Genomic DNA, 24081 nt, shown 5'->3' with positions numbered 1-24081 from the left:
GCTCCATGAATGGCCATTTTGCCACTATTTTCTGACTGCAGGGGGTGACCCCAGCAATTTAGATAATCCATTAACAACTAATTGTCTCCTCCTACCCTGTTGCTTGGACAAACAGCCTGATGGGGGGAGGTCATGTCCTGCTGACCTATAAAAGTGCGTGGATTCCTTCAGCGCTGACCACACTCTCACTGGCACTTTTAAGCTTTGGGTTTTTGCTGTGGAGGTATTCTCGCTTTCTCTTTGACTCATTTCTTTTTGAGTTATTTTTTTTTTGTTTATTCTTTTTGTGTGGTTTGGAGATGTGTGGAAATCTGTGGTTGGTCTGTTTGTGTCTGTCCTTTTATGGGACGGAAGCACGTATATGGGCCTGGATGCTGAACATGCCTCACAGTCCTCCCAAAGAAGGAGCAAAAGCACTCAGGCAGAGCGCTCCTGCTACCAAACCAGTCATGGTAAGATGAGTGACAGTAGTCATGCTTGTTTTGTGTGACTCCACAGTCATGTGTGGAGAAACTATGAGAGCAAAAGGGCAGTTCTGTCTTACTTGTATAAACATATAAACAATTTATTTTTCATAACTTCGTGTGCCGAATTTTTGGGAAATGGCATAAATTTTGGGGCAAAGTTTGCAATTCCTCTCCTCTCTTTTCTTTAGGCTGCATGCGACCATGACAGAGCTTGTGGAAGGGGTTTCTCGTGTGATCGCCACTTTGGCCTTTGTGTGCCTCTAAGAGGGGAGGGTCATTACTGTCGGAGGGATGCGCAGTGTGTTCGTGGACTTAGCTGCATGTTTGGGAAGTGCCACCGCAGCATTCCTGATGGACAAGAGGGTGAGAGTGTGCCAGCCAATTTATCCAAATTCAAAGTGTCTGTGACTTCTTATTCTTCAAAAGAAGTAACCAGTGTTTCCTTAATCCAGGTGCCAGATGTAAAGTCGACAGAGACTGCGGAGCATCCATGTGCTGCGCCCGGCATCATGGTGAGCAAGTGTGCAAAAGAAGACTGATTCATGGCGAGAGCTGTTACGTGCCTGATGGTGGCCTGGCATTCAGCATCAACCAGATTTGTCCGTGTGATGAGGGCTTACTGTGTCGTGAACAAAAACTCCGGAGAGAGTAAGTACGGCAAACACAAAGATTTTTTTTACTCAACAAACAAAGGAGTCACAAAAGGAGTCACTTTTATCCAAAACCGTTAGGTCCATGGACTAATCTAGATAGCAAAGACTCCTTTTTGTGTTTTTGTTATCTAGATTTTCTTGCAATTAAATTTGATACAGGATATGCAGCAGTACTAAACAATAACAACCAAAATTGTATGGTATTGTGGGTGCTATCTCAAATTCGTCCTGAACCTCTGCACAGTAGAAAAGGAAATGCATGCGCTGGCTTTTGCAGGATCTCCATGTGTTCTGTTGGTGAATGTGCAGCTAGAGGAATAACTTCTCAGCCTTCAGGCAAATATGGAAATGCGGTGTGGTAGATCTTTGTTTGTACAGCTGTATGAATCTGATACAGTCATAACGTTTTGTTTTTTTTTTTATTACTTTTTATGTTAAGTATCTGATTTATTGTTGTACTGTGTAGTTTTGAAACTTTAATTTCCCTCAAATTCAGATTAGAAGCTAATTAGGTTTGGAGCGGTTTGTTAATTCATACTGAAAATCTGCACTTGAAATAAAAAAGTCTTCGTGCTTCTAATCCACAGTAATGTCCCACAATGCACTGCATGGAGGAAATTTAGGCGGTGCTCACAGATGAGAAAAATGAAACAAATGATGCCTTTCACTAAAACAGCACCAGAAACAGCTCAGAAAATCTGTCGTATATTATGAGCTAAATTTGCATGTTTGCATTATGAGCAGTGTGCGAGTCTAATAACTTACAGCCTCAGCAACAGAAAGCTTTAATCTTTCACTCAGTATGACAATGACTACAACTCAGTAATATGTTTTAAACATGCTTCAGTGTCTCTAACACAATTGTTACTTTTAAATAAATAATAGTATAATTTTTCTAACCTCAGTTTGTTTGTCTTTCAGGAGGGATTTTATATACCAGCCAGAACAAGCAAGCTGGACCTGTCAAGTGCCCCACCATTGATACCGTTAAAAACACAAGTCCTATTTACTGTGTAAACAAATTGTTTATATATATATAAATATACATGTATATATTTCTAAATATCTGTATAGTTATTTGCTCATATTGGAGACTTTACAGCATGGTTGTTTTTTAAGATTTCATCTCGTCAATTGTGACAAAAAGCACGACTGTGTGTAGAAATATTTGATGATCTTTGTATCTCTAAATGTCTGGTAGCCTTTAACTTTAAGCATAAATTAAAAAAAAATGTTTTCCAAAACTAATGACTATAATTTGCTTTTCTCAAAAATGTTTTCATTTTAAAGCTGCCAGGATTCTTCGTAATCACAAAAACTGTGTTCTAATTTATATCAAGATAATTTATGTAATTAAATATAGCAAAAATGCAAATTAGCATCACTTATAGATGCATACATTGAAAAAATAATGCCAGTGAAATCTATTATTTAGTTATTCTTTAGAGTAAAGGTTTTACAGGAAAAAACTATTAAGTCATAATGTTTCTCAAGAATGGCACAACATGGTGAAGCTGTATTTTTGAACATGCACAATGAAAAAGTTCATTAGGGTGGAGCATTGATTTTTATCTATATCTTTGGTACCGTCCTTATTTTTTTTTAACTACAATGACGATCTGACTTTACTGTGACTAAGCTCACTGCAGGCTCTGCTCTGCACCAAAGTGTGCATACTGCACGTTTCCATGTCTCATACTGAAAGTATTTCAGGTGCAGTATCACTTTAAAGTGTCGACTGTGCAGACTTTTGAAGACAGTCTGTCTCCGTCTGAGCACGTTTCTTGGACCTGCAGGCAGCGGTTACATAACATGAAGGAATCTTGCAACTACCAATTGTTAGCATCACCAGATGCTGTAACGCTAGCTGTCCCCTGACCCATTCTTAGATCAGTATCTTCCTCGGACTATGCCCTAAAAATTCCCATTGGACTATTCACATGCTAATCGTCCACAGTTTGCCCCTTCAGTTTCATGGTGACTTGAATTGTTCTGTGAAGGACATTACTGTCTAACCTCTTTGCTATCATGTTACAGCGCTTATCATTAAGTCTTTGCAAGGAGGTATTTGGTGCTCTGAATGGAACCTCACAATAATAATGAGAAACTCTCAGGATGTTGTTATAAGGCACGGCCGTGTCTCTTCTGACAAACCTATTGTGACAAACATTTTGATTTCATGAACAAGGCAAAGAAAAATGTACAGCAGAAATAATGCACAGTCACTTATCACAACTAGAGTCACTAAGGCTTCGGGAAAAGCCAGTATGCCCGTTGTAAGCCTGCCAATGAGAACACACGTTTCACACACATAAGAAAGGCAAACGAGACAAAAGCGATATCTAATAGCACAAGACTTTGAGAAACTTTATATTGCTGAAAGCTGCAAACCAGAGGCCTATCATCTCCACTTAAGAACAGTAGTTACTATTGTTGGCCTGCAAGTATCACAGCCAACATCACATTTTGAAGGTATGTATACATGTCTGTTTGCACTATTTAGCTACTTAAATGGTTTTCAGTTCCTGAAGGCTTTGTCCTCTTGAGTAAAAAGGACAGAAAAGGATTTTAGAAGCTGAAGACATCGTAATGAGCTGCGTATTTCTCTGTCTACCCGAGAATCTATTCTAAAGATATTTTTTACTGAAAATCCTGTCAATCTTCTTCTTATGTATATTGTGAAACCTGTTTATCTATAATTATGTAGAAGGATTTTTTTGGTGAAGTAAGTTAATGCCCAACATTATTGTATTATCTGATATTTATCTATTTATTATACCTTTTCTTTAACCATATAAAAACCTCAAAGAAATGTAAAATTGCTTTTGCAAGACTTCCCCAAATAAGCAGCAGTAGCAGTAAATTATAATTTACCTATGTCAGCAGGCAGGGAGCTAGGGGCGTGGCCAAACATAGAGAAGGTGGATGTGGCCACTGTGATGTCATCCATTGGTTTGTGAAGTCCTGTTTGAAGGAGATTGGTGTTTTTACGTGACCACCTTGGTTTAAAAAGAACTGGAAGTGAGGAGGAGGGCGGGTCTGACCGTGAAATTGCTTGCTCATTGGCTAACGACTATTCCTTGTTGGCTAATCCTTATTTTTGAAAAATATTATGACCAAGATTTGCAAAGAAGACTTAACTAGACCTCACCTCTGTCATGTCTGTGTTTGTATTGTTGGTTCCTTTTAATGGAATTAGCTGATAAGTTACACCGTGCTAATTAGTAGATATGTGTGTCTCGAACCTGTACATTTTAAGACTGCAGCTTGCTAACCAAGCCTAACTGAGTTTTACCTTCCCACCTAAAGATGATAACTTCTGGCTCCAGAAAACAAAAATATCTAAATGTGGTGTCCAAACCCAGTGGTCTTCATGCAGTCTGCAAACTGAAGGCCCCACCACAAATCAGATGAGTTAATTCAATTTTATTTATATAGCGCCAAATCACAACAAACAGTCGCCTCAAGGCGCTTTGTATTGTGGGTAAAGACCCTACAATAATACAGAGAAAACCCAACAGTCAAAACGACCCCCTGTGAGCAGCACTTGGTGACAGTGGAAGGAAAAACTCCCTTTTAACAGGAAGAAACCTCCATCAGAACCAGGCTCAGGGAGGGGGGGGGGGTCATCTGCTGAGGGGGGGGGGGGGGGGGCTGAGGGGAGAGAAAAGACATGCTGTGGAAGAGAGCCAGAGATTAATATCAATTAATGATTAAATGCAGAGTGGAGTATAAACAAAGTAAATAAGGTGAATGAGAAACAGTGCATTATGGGAACCCCCCAGCAGACTAGGCCTATAGCAGCATAACTAAGGGATGGTTCAGGGTCACCTGATCCAGCCCTAACTATAAGCTTTATCATAAAGGAAAGTTTTAAGCCTAATCTTAAAAATAGAGAGGGTGTCTGTCTCCTGAATCCAAGCTGGAAGCTGGTTCCACAGAAGAGGCGCCTGAAAGCTGAAGGCTCTGCCTCCCATTCTACTCTTAAGTATCCGAGGAACCACAAGTAAGCCAGCAGTCTGAGAGTGAAGTGCTCTGTTGGGGTGATATGGTACTATGAGGTCTTTGAGATAAGATGGTGCCTGATTATTCAAGACCTTGTAGGTGAGGAGAAGAATTTTAAATTCTATTCTAGATTTAACAGGGAGCCAATGAAGAGAAGCCAATATGGGAGAAATCTGCTCTCTCTTTCTAGTCCCTGTCAGTACTCTAGCTGCAGCATTTTGGATCAGCTGAAGGCTTTTCAGGGAGCTTTTAGGACAGCCTGATAATAATGAATTACAATAGTCCACCCTAGAAGTAATAAATGCATGAATGAGCTTTTCAGCATCACTCTGAGAAAGGATGTTTCTAATTTTAGAAATATTGCGCAAATGCAAAAAAGCGGTCCTACATATTTGTTTAATATGTGCATTGAAGGACATATCCTGGTCAAAAATGACTCCAAGATTTCTCACAGTGTTACTGGAGGCCAAAGTAATGCCATCCAGAGTAAGTATCTGGTTAGACACCATGTTTCTAAGATTTGTGGGGCAGAGAACAAGAACTTCAGTTTGATCTGAATTTAGAAGCAAGTGATGACTCTACCAGTAATGCAAATCATTTGGTTTGGCCAGATGTGCTTCGTGGCTGCTGGCTAACATTAGCTCACCTGCTAACCAGATCTATGTGCATATATCTGCAGCAATAGCAACACTGAACCACAGAGACTCACTCTACTTTTTGTCCTGCAAATAAAAAATTGATGGTTTTTATTGTATAAATTTACCAATTTTCTGTTTGCTAATGTCTAGAATAGGTGACTCTACCACCCTGAGTGCTAATCCTTTGAGACTGGTTATTTGAAAGTCAATGTCTGCGCAGGACACAGAGCTTTTGTGAGTAGCTGACAATAGAGCTCTAAGCCCATCCTGCCAAGGGAAAAGTGGAGATGGGAGAATAGGAGAAAGTCGATTAGCCTTACCTGTGATGGTATAAAATCCCTCCCTGAGTTGTCAGAGTTGTTAGTTCTTGAGTCACTGCTGCAGGTGAACTGTTGAAGAGCCATGAGTATCCTCTGACATCCAGCTAGTTGAAGGTATTAATTCTGTCAGGTGAGTGTCTCATTTTGTTTTTACAGATTTACTTCTTTGAATGTTATCCTGTAACTGATAATTCTTACATTTATTTGCAGCGTCACACTATGGCTTCTGTCAGTGTACTGTTAATGCTGTTGCCTGTTGCATGGTCATGCATTCCCCAAAAAGCAGGTAACAACACTTTGATACAAAGATGAGTGTGTATATAATATGCTTGTGCCTCATTACCTGTTTACATTGTATATTGATTTTTTTGTCATTGTTGTTTAATGCAAGATATGGTAATATCAAGGCCAGCCAAGTCAGTTTAAAAACCACAAATTTATTTCAGAGAACTTCTGTGTAAAAAAAAAAAAAAGTCACCATGCATCCTCAAACCGTGAGCTGATACATGAAAAACCTGACAAAGGTTTGGGTTAGTGGGAATAAAACTCAAGAGGAATAACATAACAGGAATCCATATCCACTAGGATCACAGTAGGGTTAAAGAAATTGTATTAAGTAAGGAATAATGTATGATATTTTCTTTTTATTTACATCTTATTTCAGATTACGTTATGGTGTCATGTTTCCCCAATGCTATAATTGCCAACGTCCCAGAGTGTCCCTACGGCTGGGAGATTGACCAGCTGTCTCTGGGTGGAGTCTGTTACACTGGAATACACAGTCCAGGTTACTACCGCTTCATCATCCCAGATCTCACACCCAAAAACCACTCATACTGCGGCACACAGTCGGAGGTGAGATGCCAAGGAGGCTATAATAACTAGTACTTTTTTCTCCATTCTCAGGCCAAGGCATTACACATTTATTCCTAGCATATTTTATTACAGGTAAGCTCAATATGCTGTGCATCAAAATGCAAACAATAGCAAGTAATAAGTCCAGGTTGTCGGGCTGTTTGTTCAGCAGTGTAGGACCAAAGTAGCCCCATTTTATGCCTCCAATATGCAAACATTGCATTCAAGTCACAGAGATTAAAATCTCAAGTCTCTTTTCATCATCTCCTTAAAATCATTTCTGTCTTTTATCCGAAAAGATTTTTGAGCTGTTTCCGTGGTTGAAACTCTGTTTCCTACTAAGATGTTCACAATGAACGTCTCCTTTCCTGTTTTCTGTGGCACAGCAAAAATACAAAGCTGCATTGTACTAAATACAACTCACAGCAAAACTCCCACAGTGTACAAATTAAGCTCTGATGATTAGAAATCTTAAATATCCTCACAGCAGCGAGTTTTTGTCAAACATCTGTACAGATTTCATGTTTGTACAGAACAAGGTGTAATTCCACCAAAGAGCGATCACAGCCAAAATCTTGACATATAAAGTCATATTATGTGTCGGTATAAATACTACTGCAATATCTTATTTGTAATTTGGTAGTACTGTCCCTTGAGAATATTTCTATTTAAATAGAAATATTCTCAAAAATGATTCATGCTCCTGCTGACATTGTTTTTCCACAGTACATGCCTGGCAAAGACCCCAAATACATCTTCTATAACTCCATTGTGTCCAACGATACTTCACTGACAGTCAGAAACCAGCCCGTGAACTACACCTTCAGCTGCACGTACCGAGCAGCGTACCTGGTGAATAACGCTGTCTTCAGCCAAAGGTAAGCACCACTTCAGGACACGAGGTGACCGCAGCTACCATCTGGATGATATGAGCCTTCTGACCCAATGACTTGCAGTGTTTTTACTAAACCCTCTGCTTTTTCCAGAGTGGCTACAGTTTATGTCAACAATGGGAGTTTAGGCACTTTTAGATCACAGTTGTCTATGAATGTGTTCACGGTGAGTAGCTGCTCAACAATTCGCCCGGTGGGAGCGACATGTTTCATGCACTAATGTTTCAGCTTCAGTGTGTTTTTGTGATGACTGCTGTCTGTGATGAATAAAGTTATCATGTTGTTACAATCGCTGCATGCAGAAACAAAAAATGTCATATATTTGATAGAATTCAAAGTTTCTGTATGCCAAGGACGCGCCCTATGTGATCGACACATCTGAGATCGGCTCTGAAGTTTTTATTGGCATCGAGGCAAAAGGTCTAAGTAACAGGTGCATTTTAAATCTTTATATTTTTATTTATATTTTATTTATTTATTTTCATAGTTTTAAAGGTAAGAACCCCCCCCCACCCCCAGCTTTCTGACCCAGGTTTGTCCTTTCACTCGAAGGTTCAAAGTTGTGATAAGCAACTGCTGGGCCACTCCCTCTCCTTACTCCACAGACAGAAAAAGGTGGAGCCTCATCATCAACAGGTACTTAAAAGGATAAACTCAACTTCAGGAACATTTTGTCCCACTTCTTTGTTTTTATGGTATTTTTAATTGCTGTTTTCCAACAGCTGCTCGTCCGACAGCACTGTGACTATCTTTGAGAATGCCAAAGACAGCCGCTCCATGTTCAAGTTCAACTCTTTCCGCTTCCAGCGGCAGGAGAAGGTGTCTACTGTCTGGCTTCACTGTGAGGTCCATGTGTGTGATGGAGAAAGGATCATCTGTCAGCCAGTGAGTGTACTATCATTTTATGATACCAAACTTTATGGCTTGAAATGGTTCCCATTTACATAATGGCGTTTTCCACTTGTTCTTTTTTCCTTTTAACTTGTGATAGTAGAAAAAGCACAGATGTTACTAATAAAATTAACAATGGCTCTGTTGTTAATTCCCAAAAGTGTGACATGCAACACACAAAAACTAAAACATCTAAATGGAATTCAGCTATTACGGAGTTTTGCCATCATTTATTATGTGCTTGGGTACATCAACATTTTTACTCTTCTTGAGCTAATCATCCGTGAGAGCGGATTTTCTCCCAGGTTTCTCATTACCTGATTTCTTCCTTGGCAGCAGACCCCTTTATTATGGAAGCGCGTTTCCATACTTTATAGATGCATTCACAATCCTGCAGGTTCATTAAACTCACTAGAAATGGACTGAGCAGCACTAACTGATGTATGAAGCTCTCTGGGCAAACTAATCTAAGCTAAGCTGAGCATCTTGACTCTAATTTTGCACATAGCTGTAAGTGGCCTTCACTGACCAGACCGAGACTGCAATAATTAGGAGAGGCAGAATGCTGAGGCACAGATCTGGGCCTAGGTGTTGCATTAAAAATGGTTTTAAGCTGCAGGTGTGCTTTGCTTAATCCAGTCCATGTTTTGACCTTTGGGAAAGAATGAGAATGAAATTATAAACTCAATCACAGATCAATATAATCCTTCATTCGGTGTCTTTACAAAATGTTTTTAACATTTATATATTAGTGATTTTTCTCTATTAATAGCAAAGCTAATATAATCTTCGGACTGGCTGGGCCGGGAAAAATAGCAAACTAAACAGGAAACTCTTGTTGCTTTTTCCTGAAGAGCCCCTGCTCTGTGAGAAGTTTGTCCTCGGAGGCAGACCCGAATGGGGGGATCCTGACTGCTGAATTTCACATCAAAGGTAAAGCGGGACATGTTACAGATTTATAACTCAAACCAAAAAAGAGCAACGCACCCAGTCAGCTGTTAAAGTCAAATAAAACAGAATCATTTGCAGGCTTTATTGTAAGGAATGATGAACAGGACTGTCTTTGTGCTTTTTTAAAGGCAATGAGTCTTCTAATAATGGACACATAACAGGTAAACAAACGATGCAATGATAATGTTGTTTAAAATCCTCATACTGTAAGCAACAATAAGCTGAACTATTGAAGTACTTTTTAGAAGTACTCGGGTCTTTTATGGTTCAAATGAATAGACTTCAGCTAGAAATACTTCAGTCAGTGTACTGCTTAATACATGAGTTCCAAAACCCCCTTAAAATCGCTGGAATTAAAATCTAACATGAGCTCATCCTCTCAAAGCTTAATCTCAGCTGATCTCGTTAAAACTTGATTCTCATTCACTGATTGTTTCTCTCCATAACAGGCGTCTCACTGCTCCTCCTGCTGGTGGTCCTGATAAACACGGGTTGTGATTTAGTCAACGAAACAACAATTTTTTAAAACAAAATCGCCGGTTTCCACAAACACACAGATACAGAGGGGCGTGTCACCCAGGACTCAGGGAGCGTATGAATATGAATGTGGTTATCATCTGATTTGTATTGAGCACATTTATTGATGCTTTGAATCTTGTGTGATATTTTGCTCCTTTCTCCAATAAAGTTTCATTAAATTTTGAAGGTAAATCATTTTTTGTGGCTTTGTTCTAAATCTGGGGATTTTCACATCTTTGTTAAAATAAAAAACAATTTTCATTCAGTCCTTAAATGAAAACCCGATTTTCCATTTAACAGCAGTACAACAAACACAGAGCACATGGTTAAGCATACTTTGATATTTCTTCTATTTCCGTGACAAAATCCAGAGCAACTATAAAACGCCTAACGTCACATTTAGATTAAAAGCTCTGATTTGTGATTTTTTTTTATTCTAAGGAGGAAAAAACATTTTAAATGTCATTGTTTTCTTTTCACATTTTTATGATGTGTTTTATAATAGCTTTTTTCAGTGATCCAATCACATCTCAGTGATTTGATTTATTCTTTTTTCTACACCATAAAAATCTAAAGATCAGCAAATGTCTGAGTTATATTGAGTTTGGTGAATCTGTGAAATAGTCACATGACAATAATAGAAACAAAAACCTCAATGACTTATTTATTTATTCTGTCCGGTCTGTGTCCAAACTGCACAGCTGGGTGACAGATGTTAATACAACAACCAGCGCTCCTGCTGTAAGAATAAATTAGAAATGATTGGATAGCTTACAAAATATTTTCTTATGAGACCATTTTAAGCTAGTCATAACTGACTACAAGTGCCACAACAAACAGTTTGAACTGAACATTAATCATTCTGAAATAATTTACAGCTCTGTGTGCAAAAGTGGATCTTTGGAGTATCTTCAGTTAAATACGTTAGTTGCAGTCCGAGCTCCAGCCTTCACTCGTGTTCTGCTCTGGTCTGCAGTCCTTCTCTTTATACGTGGATGACTGAAACTCATCTTGAGTGGCATTTTGTGAGGCCTTAAAAATTCATATCCTGCCTTTTCCTTCAGATATGTACTGGAGGAATCGTGGCTTCAGTCATGGGAGGTATGGTCAGGGTGTTCTGGGCCCTTTTGTCCACAGCTCTGGTTACTCCTGGTTTCTGGAGCACAAGATTACAAAAACAGAACAAAATACAGTTTAGATACAACACAACGTGCACGTACTGTTCATGACTGACTGCTGCTTCTCTTTATCAAACAGGGACTGTGACATGGATGTTGTTTCTAACTGCACCTCTGTTTGTACTTTGACACTGTCAGCTGGTGAAGCGCTGTAGGTGTTAATGGAGGGATTAAATCCAGTTCTGTTCAGCAGCCAGTAGGTCTTTTGGGTCCCTTTACCCTGTCACAGAGACAAACACATTCTGGTCAACATAACTTCTTATTGTAAGGGGGAGAAATATTGCTGACTGCTCACCTTCATTTGGATTTCTCCTCTTTCTTCCAATTCAAACGATCCTTCCTGGAATAGAATGTCTGCCGTGGACTGAGATACATGAATCTTCAAGGCTGCGTACAGCATACACATATACACTTAAGTATACACATATACTTCTAAAATGGTATTAGAAGTATATGTGTACAACATACACATATACTTCTAAATCGTATCAAGTAAATCTAAAACTAATACCACTAGCGTAGCCTGTTAGCATGTTGATTTGCACTAAGCACAAAGTACTGGAAGAGACTGCAGGTATTCAACTAACCAGAGCTGGACTAACTGAAATATTTACCTGTGAAAAACTGATGAAAGATGAAAATTAAGGAATTATCAGTGTCATTAGAATTTATCCTCATGAGTATCTAGAGAAAATTTATTTCATTCATAAATTGGAGCCGACATTAAGATTGATGTAGTTTGTTGACTCCCATTTTGAAACTGTGAACTGGTATTTAGGCCATCACCCTCTCAGTTTTTAAAGCAGATGAGTGATGGATATATCTAAGAAACCAAAGACACTGCCGGCTTTTATAGTAGCAACAAATCAGCTGGGCTCTAAACCCCACCCTGCGTTACTAGTTATCTCAGTCTCCATGAGACAGTAGTTTACAAAATATATGACATGTCCTGTTAAATGAGAATATTTCATTTAATTAAATGTAATTAACCATAAAGTCTCAGTTGTTAGCAGCAGAGTGTTTTTTTAAGGTTATAAATAGGTAGGAACATTATTTCATTGTTGTGTCTTTGTAGCCAGTGGGGTTAACACAGTGGAATTGGCTTTACTTTCAGACCTTTAGAACCAGACAGTGCATCTATCTTTCATAAACAGTCTCATCATGATTTATCTGAAAAATGCACTGTGATAAAATTAAAATGACAGTAATCACTTCAGTTCATGCACTACAACTGCATAAATCTTATCTGTTGAGGGTAAATCAGACTTTAAATTCTGAAATTCCAACTGCAGAAGAGCGTACTCACATAAGCTGTTACTTTCCATGCGAGAGGCCGTGTTCACCGTGTCACCAAAGAGGCAGTATCGAGGCATGGTGGTGCCTACCACTCCAGCAACCACTGGACCTACAAAAGTTTGTTTTTAAATTACTAATTAGACTCATTTCTTTCAATTTCTCAAATTTGTAAATACTCTCAAACTGTGAAAAATGTAAAACAAATGAGAAAGAGAGCCTTCAGCGTGACGGTTGTACCAACCAACACATTTTAAAAGGTACAAGCTCCATATTTCTGCATTTCCAATTTAATTGAACTTTTTCAAGTTTTATTACCTCTTGGTGGTTATTTAGTGTTTGCAGACAAGTCAGTGTGCTCCATGCAAACTACTGGCGACCATGGCAATCTGCTAGTGACCAGCATAATCACAAGAAGTTTGTGCACAATCCTTTTTGTGGCCAATTTCACCCAACAACAGCCAATAACCTTCAGCAACCACTTCCCAACCAGTTTGGGAATACATATTTTTTCTTACCGACCAAAGATTGCTTGGGGGTTGTCGACCAGTCTCTAGGCCTGTGTGACTGAGGCCTTAGTTTATGTAATCTGACCATTTCATTTGGTAATACTGACTCTATTGCCTCACTGAAACCATCATCACTGTTCAAGATTTCTAGTTCCTTCTAAATATCTAATGTTCAAAAAATTAGCAACAGTCACTGCATAAAAAATGCTGAAAAATCCCTGTCATTAGCTGTCTTAAATGTTTTGAAACACCTTCAGAATAAAAAAATATTCATCAACACCTTCAAATCCTTTCATTCCACTGAGTTGACTGGTATGGCAGGGTGACATGAAAAACTGTTTTTCTTATTTAAAAAAAACAGCACCAAATGGTCCAATGAGTCCAGAAATGACACAGTTGAGTTTCAGTGGTCTCCAGTGCTGCTGTATCTTACCAGAGTGTATCCCAATGCGGATTGCAAGGCTCTCGTTTGGCATGTGACGGATTTTGAAGACCTTTATGCCAGCCAGGAAGTGTAGTGCCATTGTGGATATCTCCACAGCATGCAAGTTACCATTGCTGATAGGTAGACCACTGGCCACCATGTATGCATCACCAATTGTTTCCACCTTGTAATGATACAAAGATGACATTTTTAAATAAGGCTGGAAGAAAATAGAAAACAGCACAAAAAGAAAAAAAAAGGCCTGCAGCTGGCACTGTTGTAAATTGTTTATTTGCTTCTTTGTTGAGAGTTGGATAAGAAGCACAATCCAAATTTCAGGTGTGGATAGTAAATATAGGTTACTTTGCTTAACACGTAGACTGGAAACCAGGGCCAGCAGCCGGGCTGGCTCTGTCCACAGGCGTCTGCCAACCAGCACCTCGAAAGCTAAGTGCTGAAGCATTTCTTGGTTGGTCATATTTTTGTACTCCAGTTTTGCATATATAAAAATTAGAATTCATGTAATGGCAGATTCATTTTCTAAACACTTAAAAATGTTGCTTTTAATCAGATATGTTTTTATCTGTGTTGCAGGTTCAAGTTTGTTTTTTAAATAAGCTCACCTAACTGGAAGCTGAGTCAGGCTCCATTATTGGAGTAAATATGAAATTGGCAATGCTCTTCTTATCTCTTGGCAAGAAAGTAATATTTATCAAAATACCCATAGTGTCTATAGTATTGCTTCACCGATTCTTGTGATCATAACACGTTCATTGTCACTTACTTTGTAGACATCGTACATCTTGATGATGTCATCAAAGAGACTGTAGAGGTCGTTGAGGAATGTTACGACTTCCATCGCAGAGCTGACAGAGCACATTGAGGTGAAACCCACAATGTCAGAGAAGAAGATGGTCACCAAGTCATAGCTTTGTGGCTCCACTGATTTCCCTGTCATCAGCTGTTCAGCAATGTATCTAAAACCAATGAAACAACCGCAAGGTAAGTGTGAGTGAATATAGTAATAAAAGTATACATTTTAGTGATGAAAAACATCAGGTACCTTGGCAACATGCTGGCAAGAAGCTTGTCAGCACGAGATTTCTCCACTGTGAGCTGATTGGTCCTCTCCTCCACCACCTCCTCCAGATGATTTGCATATTTTTCTAACTTGTCCACCATATTATCCAGAATATTTGCATGACTACAGGATAAAAATTCATCATTAATAACTCTTTTAATGAGGTTTTAGTTAGGTGTGTTAGATTTCAGTAAGACTGAGGGGGTGGAAGTTTCAACCTAGGAACATTTGCACATGGCCATTATGGGGATTTTCTCTATATGCTCGTTAAATTTGTGCCTTAGTTAAATAAAAATGTGGAGTGTATTTTAACAGATAAAAATTATTTTGAAAGACATGACAAAATAAAAATGTATGGATACGATGCAACCTGTCCGGACTAATGTCCTTCAGCCGCCTTCGTATGGAACCAAACGGCGGTCGGTGGTCAGGGTTTTCACTCCAGCAGGCCCGTAGCAGTGCATTGATGTTCTCTTCAACCAGCTGCTCAGACAGCACTGGTCGGAGGTATTCACCTTGAAAAGGTGTTCTCAGCTGCATAATAATCTCTGGAAGCAGAAAGAAGCAGGAAGAAGATTAAAACATGTAGCGTTAGAATGTGTTGCGCAGTGTTGGTCAACTTTGGTCCAGACTGAAATGTCTGAATACTGGATAGATTGCCATGGAATATGTACCCCCATCCAATGTGATAAGACATTATTTCCTATAAACTTACTGATCCTAGGACATTTTAATTTTTAGTAAAAATTTTTATTAGCAATGATGGGTTGATAGTGTTGATGGAGACCTCCGGTGTTCACCATCATAGAATAAAGATGTTTCAGAACCTGGTTGAGAACCATCACATTTTAAAGTTATCAGAAAAGAGTGATAGAATGATGATCATAGAGCAAAAAGGAAGAAATACTTCTAATGATGCCAAAGTGCCAAAATGTAAATAAAGTTGGAGGCTGTAGCTATCTACAGTAACTGACTTTGGCAGCTGGCAACAATGAATTTGTAATGTAGGTTTAGACAGTTCAGAGATCATGCTGACCTTTGGGGTCCAGATTGATGTCCTGATATGGACCAGCTTTAGAGTTGTACATTAGTTCCCACATGATGATGGCAAAGCTGTAGACATCACCTTTGGGTGTTCCATTGACCAGGGAACCGGCCAGTCTCAGAAGCTCTGGGGCTGTCCAGAACATCTCTGCAACAAATTCTCATGATTGAAGATGACGATGACCATTACTGAACACTCTGATTTTGAATCACTGACCTTCATAATTGGGGTTGTCCAGGGAGCTGACCTTGCTTTTGCTTCCATATTTAAACTCCCACAATCCAAAGCCAGAGAGTTTGATTTGCAGTCGGCTATCCACCAAACATGTGCTGGGCTTCAGGTTCCCGTGAAATTTTAGGCTACTCTTGTGAATAAACTCCATTCCCTGGTTAACAATTAAACAGATTTAAATCCTAAAAAAGTTCCTAATTATGAAATATCTATTCAGAATTTTGACATTTAAAATTAAACACACAAAAAACTGCCCTTGCCGGTGGCATAGGTACAACTGTAGTTTATTTTGAAAGTGTGAAAATAAATTTCAATTTTGTTTTGCAACACTCACACATTAAGAACATTTGATTTGCTGATTCTAAAATATTTGTTTAAAGATATTAAAATTTGAATATAGATACTGTAGATGTATAGATTATGGAAACTGCATTTCTGAAAGTAAAACTGTTTATGTTTATGAGAAATAAAACATTCAGATTATACAGTTAGAATCAAACAGTTTACTAAATAAAGACAATGTATCATTTATTGTACTTTTATTCATTATTTTACTGTATTTCTTTTTCTTTTGTGGATGCATTTTAAGTCTTTTATTTATTTTACAATTTGTTTGTCATCTTATTGTTTATGAAGTTCCTGCTATGGACCTGAGAACATTTTTCAAAATTGTTATTAGAGTAAAAATGTACTTAATAAATGAATAGACTCACATTGACGATGTCGTATGCAAAAGACAGTTTGAACATCCCATCTAAGTCAACATCTGAAGCCTTAAAAACGTCCTGCAGAAATACACCAACAAAGATCTCTTTAAAGTTATAAGTCTATTTAGGTATGGTTAGATATTCGTTTTAATTACAATATATGTTGCAAAAATAACCTTCAGATTTCACTGACCTTCAAACTACCTTTCCTGCAGTACTGGAAGACCAAACAAATGTTCGGTGGCTCGATGCACGCACCAAAAAACTGCACCAAGTTCTCGTGCTTCATCTCTTTCATCTGTCTTGAAGAGTTTAAGAAGGTTAGGCACAAAATAAGTGAAAAGTCAAAGTAAAAATAACAGGTTATAGTTCAGTTAGATCTGGTGTACCTGCTTCTTTGGTTGTTAAAGTTTTCAGAATATATAAAAGGTAAATTATGTTTTATCCTGAAAAAAAAAAAGAGGAACTTTACCACACTGAACTCTGCGATGACTGAAGGCTTCTGGAAATTACAGCTAACAGGGTTCTCAATGTACTTGATGGCCACCTGATTTCCCTATATGAAATTTAGAAATAACATTAGAAATATACACCTCTTAAAGTCAGACTAAGTAACTTTCTAAAGAAAAATACACCTTTTTATTTTTACAAATAAAAAGTTAATTTCATAAGCATTAAAAGTTTTCTTTGCAGTTCTTGGATAAACACCATGCAGTGATCCCAGGATCAGGATTGTTGTGTTCATGCACTGTTTGATAGACGACCAAATTTAGTGAAGCTGTGAGCAGGAAACTATTGTTAGTGATACATATTTGAATATGAGTTTACATGTATTAAATAAGACTGAAAACTAGCAATTCAGAGAATAAACTTGACTTCATAGACTTCTATTTCATCTGACTTCTTTTTGGAGTCACCTCCCATTGGCCATTAGAAACAATGCCGGTTTAGAGCAGTTCTGCGTTGGCGTCGCTTTTCAGACCCATCACAGAGTCTGTGTGTCTGCCAGGACAGCTCGCTGCCGGTCGCGCCCTCATTCTCTCTCTGTCAGAACATTTCCCTGAAACTTGAAGATGAAGTGATCTTCATAACCAAACTGAGAAAAATCCTCTTTTTAAAATGTATTTTTTTGGCCTTTTGCAGCTTTATTTAATAGTGTGCAGAGAAGAGAGACAGAAAAGTGAGGTGGGAAGACACGCAGCAAATGGCCACAGGTCGGGGCACAAACCCAGGCCGCCTGCACCGCCATGTGGCGTACGTGGTCGCCTGCTGATTCTTTCTGATCAGGACCCCAAAATACTCTCAGACATCTTCTTGCTCTTTTGCTTTTTACACACTCCCCATTACTCCTTGCACTGTTCAAACAACAGCTTTTCATGGACATACAATAAACACTGCTAACACCTGCCAAAGCTTACTGATTTAAATTACACATTTTTGTTGTTCTTATCTGAAACATGCCCTGTATTAGCACTGTTGGTCCTCCTCAAAATACCTGCCTGATAACTGCCAGAAGCAAAGAAAAGTGCAGAACCCATCACAATTTTTGTATTTTAAGTTGTGTGGCCTTAAGTTTCTTCTAAGTTTACTTTTAACACTAATACATTCCCAAAAGTTACACACACTCACTGTAACCTCAAAATAAAACTGGTACCTGGTAGAGACCTATGGTGGTGTAGATATGTTCTTTGCCTCCTTTGTCCCTCAGGTCATTGCTGCTGGTGGATAAACTGGCCTGAGAGCTGCCGCTCCCAATCTGAGTGCCTGAATTGCTTAGAGAAATACCCTGAGTTCCCTGGAAGAAAAATAAACACATCATACATGTGAAATCTCATCACTGGTCGTTGTATGACTTGACAAAAACTGTTGAGTGCTCATACTGTAGGTTCCCTGATGATGGTGATGTCATTGTAATTGATCATCCACCAGCAGGAGTCATCCAGCCTCGTCTGGAGTCGTAACTTCTGCAGCACGAGCACCCCGATGCTCAGAACCGCCAGCACCCCGATGACAGGGAACATTGCAAGAAGAGCCAGCAAGGCAATGTCTGTGTCCATTAAGAACAGTAAATTATAATGGCAGTAAGGCATGAAGGGTTCCTTCAGCTTAAATGGGCTCAAAATGAAGTGTTAGTGGTCTGAAAGGAAAGCTTTAACATAGCATTAGTTCAGGTAGGCCATGAAGTCAAGCTGCAATCCACCTTTCTACATGTGCACTCAGTTTATGCTTTTAAGCTGCTTAAGGGATGCTGCACTTCTGCAAGCCACTTTGCAACCTCCTATTTTCATGTTATATCTGACTTAATCAAGATCCTATTTGTATTTGATACCTGCTCTATGCAGGGTATTACTGCTGCCCTTTCCACCTACGCCTTTCCACAACATCAGCTCCCTGACTGAAATAAAAACTGAAATCTAGTTGTTAGATTTCCATAAGGACTAGGTTTTACCGTTAATCAGCCATTCACAGATTTCATTGTTGAAGCCACATTCTGGCACATCAGGAGGAGGTCTTCCTTTTGGCCATGCCACAGATGCAAACATTGAAGTCGGCCTAGAATAACAAATTTAACTCATGACTAACATTTCTGCATCGTGTTTTTGGTGATAAAAACTATTATCATGCAGATATAATATCAAACTGTTTGGTACCTGACATTTTTGGTGTGGCTGTCATAATGAAGGATCGGCACAAACTTGGTGACGTCTTCGGTATGCTGGAGGTCATAAATGGAATAGTCCAAATTTCTCTCTCCATCTTCATCAAAGTAGACTAGTCCAGAGGCTCCTGCAATGAAAATCTATTAGTAAATTAAAGTGTCATTGAAAATGATGTGTATTGTTTGTGTTGTGTTGATTTAGCAAAGAGTTTGTGGGTGTAACCGTTAAAAAGTTGGTTCACCCCAAAATGTATTATATCACCTACCCTCTGCCCGCGGGACTGATTTGAGAATTGGTCTGTGATAAGTCTAGAGACCAAAATACTTTCAGCAGAACAAAGAATGCCAACAGTTTTACCGTCTCACTTTTGTAGAGATGAGGAAACAGAATTTTGCCTTTTGCTACTAAAGCCATTCAGTATCCATACTTGGTAATTTAGATGGGAGAATGGATGAACTTATTTTAATCTGATGAAGAGAGTTTTTAGATGCACCGTTTTCCCACAGACACACTGGACGGTGTATTTAAGATCTTACATCTTATTGCTGCTTTTCAACCTTTCCACCACCCCAAGATTCACCTCTGGGCTCTGAGGGACTCATTTTTCATCACTTCCCAATTTATAAATGTAAAATTTAGAAAATTAGCTTTGAACTTAGATGCCAAGCTCTATATTCTTCTGCTATAATAAAGCATTTATAACACGAGCCTCGAACCCAGGCCGAGGATTGAACAGGCTTTTCATTTTAAAACGTCACAGTTCATGAAATTTCACACAGCTTCCATTTTCTGGGTTTAAATGTTTACATAACGCAGCATGTGATGTGACGAGGGTTGTTACTCTGGTTAAAGATGTTATCAGCATTGTTAACATTTATGAAAACCATCTCTCAGTATTCCAAACAGCATTTCTTTCAATAAAGATTACAAAAGTCTTGTAAAAAGTAAATCAAGAAAAACATGCATTTGTACTTCACACTGAGTGAAAATAAAAATACAGGCGTGGAGCTGTGTTGCTACCATAAAATCGAAAGTTGCTTTTTTTTTTTATTATCTGCAGCAGCTGCTCGCCATCACGAGGATCTTTGCCATCTTTCAGGACTTCCTTCAGTGCCATCGCATAAAACAGCACCGCATCATGCAGATAGGCCGAGTACGGGCTAACCTGAAATAGATTGAACGTCAGTAAATTAAAGGTATGATTTTGAAAAGTTTGGCAATTTCTATTATCACATTTATGCTTTTATATTGTGTCACCAGTGGGTACTTACCTCCTTTTGAGATGTCAGGTTACTCTGAAATGGCTCTCCTTTTAGTTTTTGAAAGACTTGCTCAAAGAAATCATAATACTCATAGCCTTCATAGGATTTCTGGGCAATGATGAAGACCATGTCAAAAGCTCTTATGGCAGCCTGGTCTATCCTGCTTTTCAGGGCATTTTTCCACAAGTTATCCTGCCCAGGGAAACAAAGACTAAGATGATACATGTGTGGTCCGTTTTGATGGCTCATAATTCAGTCTGGAAGATTGTTTCTTTATTTCTTTAGTCTCAGTCTTTAAGCACAGTATGCATGGTCCTGTACATAAACTTAATACATGGAACTTTCAGCCGTGTTCAACACTGATAGCTGGTTGGATTAACTTACTCTAAGGCTAAATGTAACACAACAGTAACAAAGTTTCCTTTTATGGCACAACTCATGCAGCACTAAGTGTCTGACATACAGACGAATGACACAAATCAGTAAATAATCATGACATTTATGATAAAATACAAATTTAAAAAGGTAAATTCAATAAAATAATAATATATATCTCCACCCCCTTGAAGTGACTAGAGTGTTTGGGTGGTGCATGCTCTTGATTGTTAATTGTTCACTCCTGATAAGGTGTGGATAAAGCCGTCCCTGCACTGGCTTGGTCCGAGAGACCACTTCATCTTGTTAGACTTCGTTCTCTTGGTTTCACTTATGAACCTTTACCTCATAAATTTTAAGTTAGATTATCTAATAAATTAAATAAAATCTGTATTTTTTACTAATCGTATATCAGTCCTGATTTTATGTTGCAGCTTATGAGCCAGGTTGAGACATAAATGGACACTAATCTAGTATCTAGAACCTGGGACAGGATGCACTAAAACGGTAGCTGAGCCTTTAGTATTAGATAATGTGTTCCTAATGTTTTATTTGATAAATAGGGTACTAAAAGACAACATTTCTAACTCCAGGGTCATTGCAGAACTAATTTGTGGCTTCCTGGGACTCCTGCAAACCCAAATTTTGGTTTTCTACCTGTGATGATGTTTGATGGTTTCAATCATGACATCGTGACAATTTAAACATTTTTCAAAAGGCTGTAAATATTGCTGACTTTTGATGGATGGAAAATAGTCAATGTAGCATATGTAGAATTTAATTAAAGCTTACCCCTCTTCTGTCTTATTAGGCTGTTGTCCCAGTGTCCCCATTTCTCTCTGATTTACATAACTTAATATTTGTGTTACTGTGTTTTAAAAGTTTTACTCACCACACCGCCACTGACCTCAAAATGTTGTACCAGGAAGAACACATAGTCGCCATTCATCAGACCCTGACTCTCAGCCTCCAACAGCAGAGCCACAGCATCATCTTTGTTTGTTAGCACCACAATAACTGAACAGGGGTCAGAGGGCAGAAGAAAACATTTTGTAAAGAAACTGTAATTCTATTCAATTCTGTTTATATAACAATACGTTGACAAAAACAAGGTGCTTCTAATTGTAAGGTTAAGATCGTCCAGAATTAGAGGGTGAACCACAGAAATCCCCTATGAGGAAGCCCTAGGTGATGGTGGGGAGGAAGAACTCCATTAGAGCAGAATGAGACCTCCAGCAGAACCAGGCTCAGGTTATGGGGTGATGTGAAGAAGACAATAGAAAAGAAAAGCAGGGCGATGACAGCAAATAAAGAGAGCAGGGGGCAAACTACAGGAGAGAGTAGAAAAAATGTTAACCAGAAACAGATAACAGGCACAAATGTCATTTCATAGTTTGTGAGAAAGTGCTCTTACCTCTGGCTACCTTTGAGATGTACCTAACATTTTGATGAACTAACTGGGGAATGCTGGTGTCAAATTTAACCGCTGCAGTCAGCTTAAATTTGGCTCTCAGAGGATCCTCAACTGTTTTCCATAAAGCGTCAACCTTGTCCCAGGTGTTTGAGTCTAATCCCCCGCCGATCAAAGCTACGTGACTCCACCCGAAGAACTCCAAAGTCTTCATCAGGACCTCGGCGCTTCTTCTCAGAGGGGGCATTATGGTGATGTAGGAATCGTAGACATCTCTGTTGTCCATTTTGGAGGATTGTCCCACAAAGCCAAACATTGGGATGTTCCATTTTGATGCAATGAGACCAGTGACCTGGAAAACAGTTTTAATGTGAAGTAATATTAAAAAGCAGGTGTATCAGAAAGGGGGAGAACACATTTTGGATTATATTTATTATATCAAAGCCTTTAAAATACAGATTGTTTTTATTTCACTGATATTTATTTTTATTTTGATATCAAGAGATTTATAACACAATCCAGACCGTCATGGGTAAAACAACTGCATTATAACCTGGAAAAACCTGGAAAAAACTTGGATCAATTTAGGAAAACTTTGATCCATTTCTGCAAAAAAATTAATGTAAAAGTCAGACTATTATGCTCCCCTCTAATGTGTTTTTTACCGTTTGCAGAGACCTCATATGACCTGTATTGGACCGTTTGAGGGGCCAGTTCTGGCCCACATGCCACATGTTTGACACACCTGCCCTGAATGTGCCCACCATACAGTAACAAAGAGTTAGAATAATTACAGATAAAGTCATTTATTGTCTGTCTAATATTTTATATGTTTTTAGGATGGTTGACAGTAAATCAAAAAGAACCAGACTTTCTGCTCTTATATCAGACGATATTTTAAATATTGTTCATACATTGTGTTCGTAGCTTATGTAAGACATGAATTTCACATGAACAAAGACATGAATTTCACATTAATCGTACCTCAGCTTCTTCGGGACACGCTGGACCAAAGAGCGCTGACACCTTTTCTTGCCACACCTGCTGAATAAATCCTCCCAGGGACTCTTTGGGATTACAGTCGGTGTCCTTGTACACAAAATCCAGACTGATGTTTCCCAGGAAGGAGGGGTTGGTGTTCACCTTCTCCACAGCTATCTGGATGGCTGAGCCCAGCCGCAGCGCGCTGAAGGGGAAGGTCAAGTTCCAGGGAGCCTGGAAGGCAATGAGCAGCTTGTGAGGTTGAGACCCATTGGTGCCGGTGCTGGTGCCGGTGCTGATGCTGGTGGCAGCGGTTAACACAAGTGTGAAGTGAAGCACCAGTTTGGGACTCATGCCACAACAATATGCCCCCCTCAGCATCATTCTCATCCTGTTAGTGGCTTCATATTACAGGGCTTAAATACGCTATTTCACTGGTGATACTGGGCATTTGTTTTGGGAGGAGAAAATGTAAATGCATGGAGGAGAGGGGTGGTACAGCGAGGAAACGCTTGTTATTGTTTGTAATGTTCGATCATATATCCTCAATTCAAAAACACTTTAAGTTACACAATTCAGAGTTTGTGTTTAAAAAAACCTAAAATAAAAACTACTAGTTGTGCTTTTGTCTTTTAATTTTCATCCTTATATTTTATAGTTTCACACAGCAATCATTCAGAAAAATAAAACATCACTTTTATCCAAACATAAAATTGATTAGATTTTAACTAC

At 38.8% G+C, this 24081-nt stretch overlaps 3 protein-coding genes across 4 annotated transcripts; 2 read left to right on the top strand and 1 right to left on the bottom strand.

The window, feature by feature from the left end:
• LOC115798854 (dickkopf-related protein 3-like) lies at nucleotides 1-2218 on the top strand. 2 transcript variants are annotated; one of them, XM_030755842.1, is made up of 5 exons: nucleotides 1-223; nucleotides 355-452; nucleotides 656-830; nucleotides 920-1115; nucleotides 2042-2218. In XM_030755842.1, exons 2-5 carry the CDS (start codon nucleotides 372-374, stop codon nucleotides 2100-2102), a joined length of 513 nt encoding a protein of 170 aa, XP_030611702.1. In that variant the 5' UTR covers nucleotides 1-223; nucleotides 355-371; the 3' UTR covers nucleotides 2103-2218. The 2 variants fall into 2 exon arrangements, with proteins under 2 accessions (XP_030611702.1, XP_030611701.1); XM_030755841.1 differs by having other exon boundaries at nucleotides 1-452.
• Nucleotides 2219-6129: 3911 nt separating this feature from the next.
• tectb (tectorin beta) lies at nucleotides 6130-10247 on the top strand. Its single transcript, XM_030755795.1, has 11 exons — nucleotides 6130-6213; nucleotides 6294-6369; nucleotides 6748-6938; nucleotides 7665-7816; nucleotides 7925-7997; nucleotides 8161-8264; nucleotides 8384-8467; nucleotides 8554-8716; nucleotides 9577-9655; nucleotides 9802-9834; nucleotides 10123-10247. Exons 2-11 carry the CDS (start codon nucleotides 6303-6305, stop codon nucleotides 10197-10199), a joined length of 1023 nt encoding a protein of 340 aa, XP_030611655.1. The 5' UTR covers nucleotides 6130-6213; nucleotides 6294-6302; the 3' UTR covers nucleotides 10200-10247.
• A 1033-nt stretch (nucleotides 10248-11280) lies between these two features.
• Nucleotides 11281-23703, bottom strand: gucy2g (guanylate cyclase 2g). The gene is made up of 22 exons (XM_030754370.1): nucleotides 23353-23703; nucleotides 22372-22720; nucleotides 21865-21974; nucleotides 20592-20774; nucleotides 20341-20485; nucleotides 19312-19447; nucleotides 19110-19213; nucleotides 18541-18707; nucleotides 18315-18455; nucleotides 17133-17216; nucleotides 16854-16958; nucleotides 16667-16738; nucleotides 15939-16107; nucleotides 15714-15869; nucleotides 15048-15225; nucleotides 14660-14800; nucleotides 14381-14573; nucleotides 13606-13780; nucleotides 12677-12775; nucleotides 11666-11757; nucleotides 11413-11590; nucleotides 11281-11348 (listed from the first exon to the last, which is right to left on the bottom strand). The coding sequence occupies exons 1-22, from the start codon at nucleotides 23701-23703 to the stop codon at nucleotides 11281-11283; spliced, it is 3396 nt and encodes a 1131-aa protein (XP_030610230.1).
• Nucleotides 23704-24081: the final 378 nt, after the last annotated feature.

The sequence above is a fragment of the Archocentrus centrarchus genome, chromosome 19, assembly GCF_007364275.1.
Source record: "Archocentrus centrarchus isolate MPI-CPG fArcCen1 chromosome 19, fArcCen1, whole genome shotgun sequence".
Classification (NCBI taxonomy): domain Eukaryota; kingdom Metazoa; phylum Chordata; class Actinopteri; order Cichliformes; family Cichlidae; genus Archocentrus; species Archocentrus centrarchus.
The sequence above is the reverse complement of the archived record's forward strand: the minus strand, read 5'-3'. Positions and strand labels throughout refer to the sequence as shown.

Coding starts and splice junctions, on each gene's coding strand:
- LOC115798854 (XM_030755841.1), top strand. CDS start 120: ATGGGGGGAGGTCATGTCCTGCTGACCTATAAAAGTGCGTGGATTCCT. Junction 453..655: donor CTGCTACCAAACCAGTCATG/GTAAGATGAGTG, acceptor TCTTTTCTTTAG/GCTGCATGCGACCATGACAG. Junction 1,116..2,041: donor GAACAAAAACTCCGGAGAGA/GTAAGTACGGCA, acceptor TTTGTCTTTCAG/GAGGGATTTTATATACCAGC.
- tectb (XM_030755795.1), top strand. CDS start 6,303: ATGGCTTCTGTCAGTGTACTGTTAATGCTGTTGCCTGTTGCATGGTCA. Junction 7,998..8,160: donor TGTCTATGAATGTGTTCACG/GTGAGTAGCTGC, acceptor TATATTTGATAG/AATTCAAAGTTTCTGTATGC. Junction 8,265..8,383: donor GCAAAAGGTCTAAGTAACAG/GTGCATTTTAAA, acceptor TTTCACTCGAAG/GTTCAAAGTTGTGATAAGCA.
- gucy2g (XM_030754370.1), bottom strand. CDS start 23,703: ATGAGTCCCAAACTGGTGCTTCACTTCACACTTGTGTTAACCGCTGCC. Junction 22,721..23,352: donor CGTGTCCCGAAGAAGCTGAG/GTACGATTAATG, acceptor ACTGTTTTCCAG/GTCACTGGTCTCATTGCATC. Junction 18,708..19,109: donor CTGTGAATGGCTGATTAACG/GTAAAACCTAGT, acceptor TAATGGACACAG/ACATTGCCTTGCTGGCTCTT.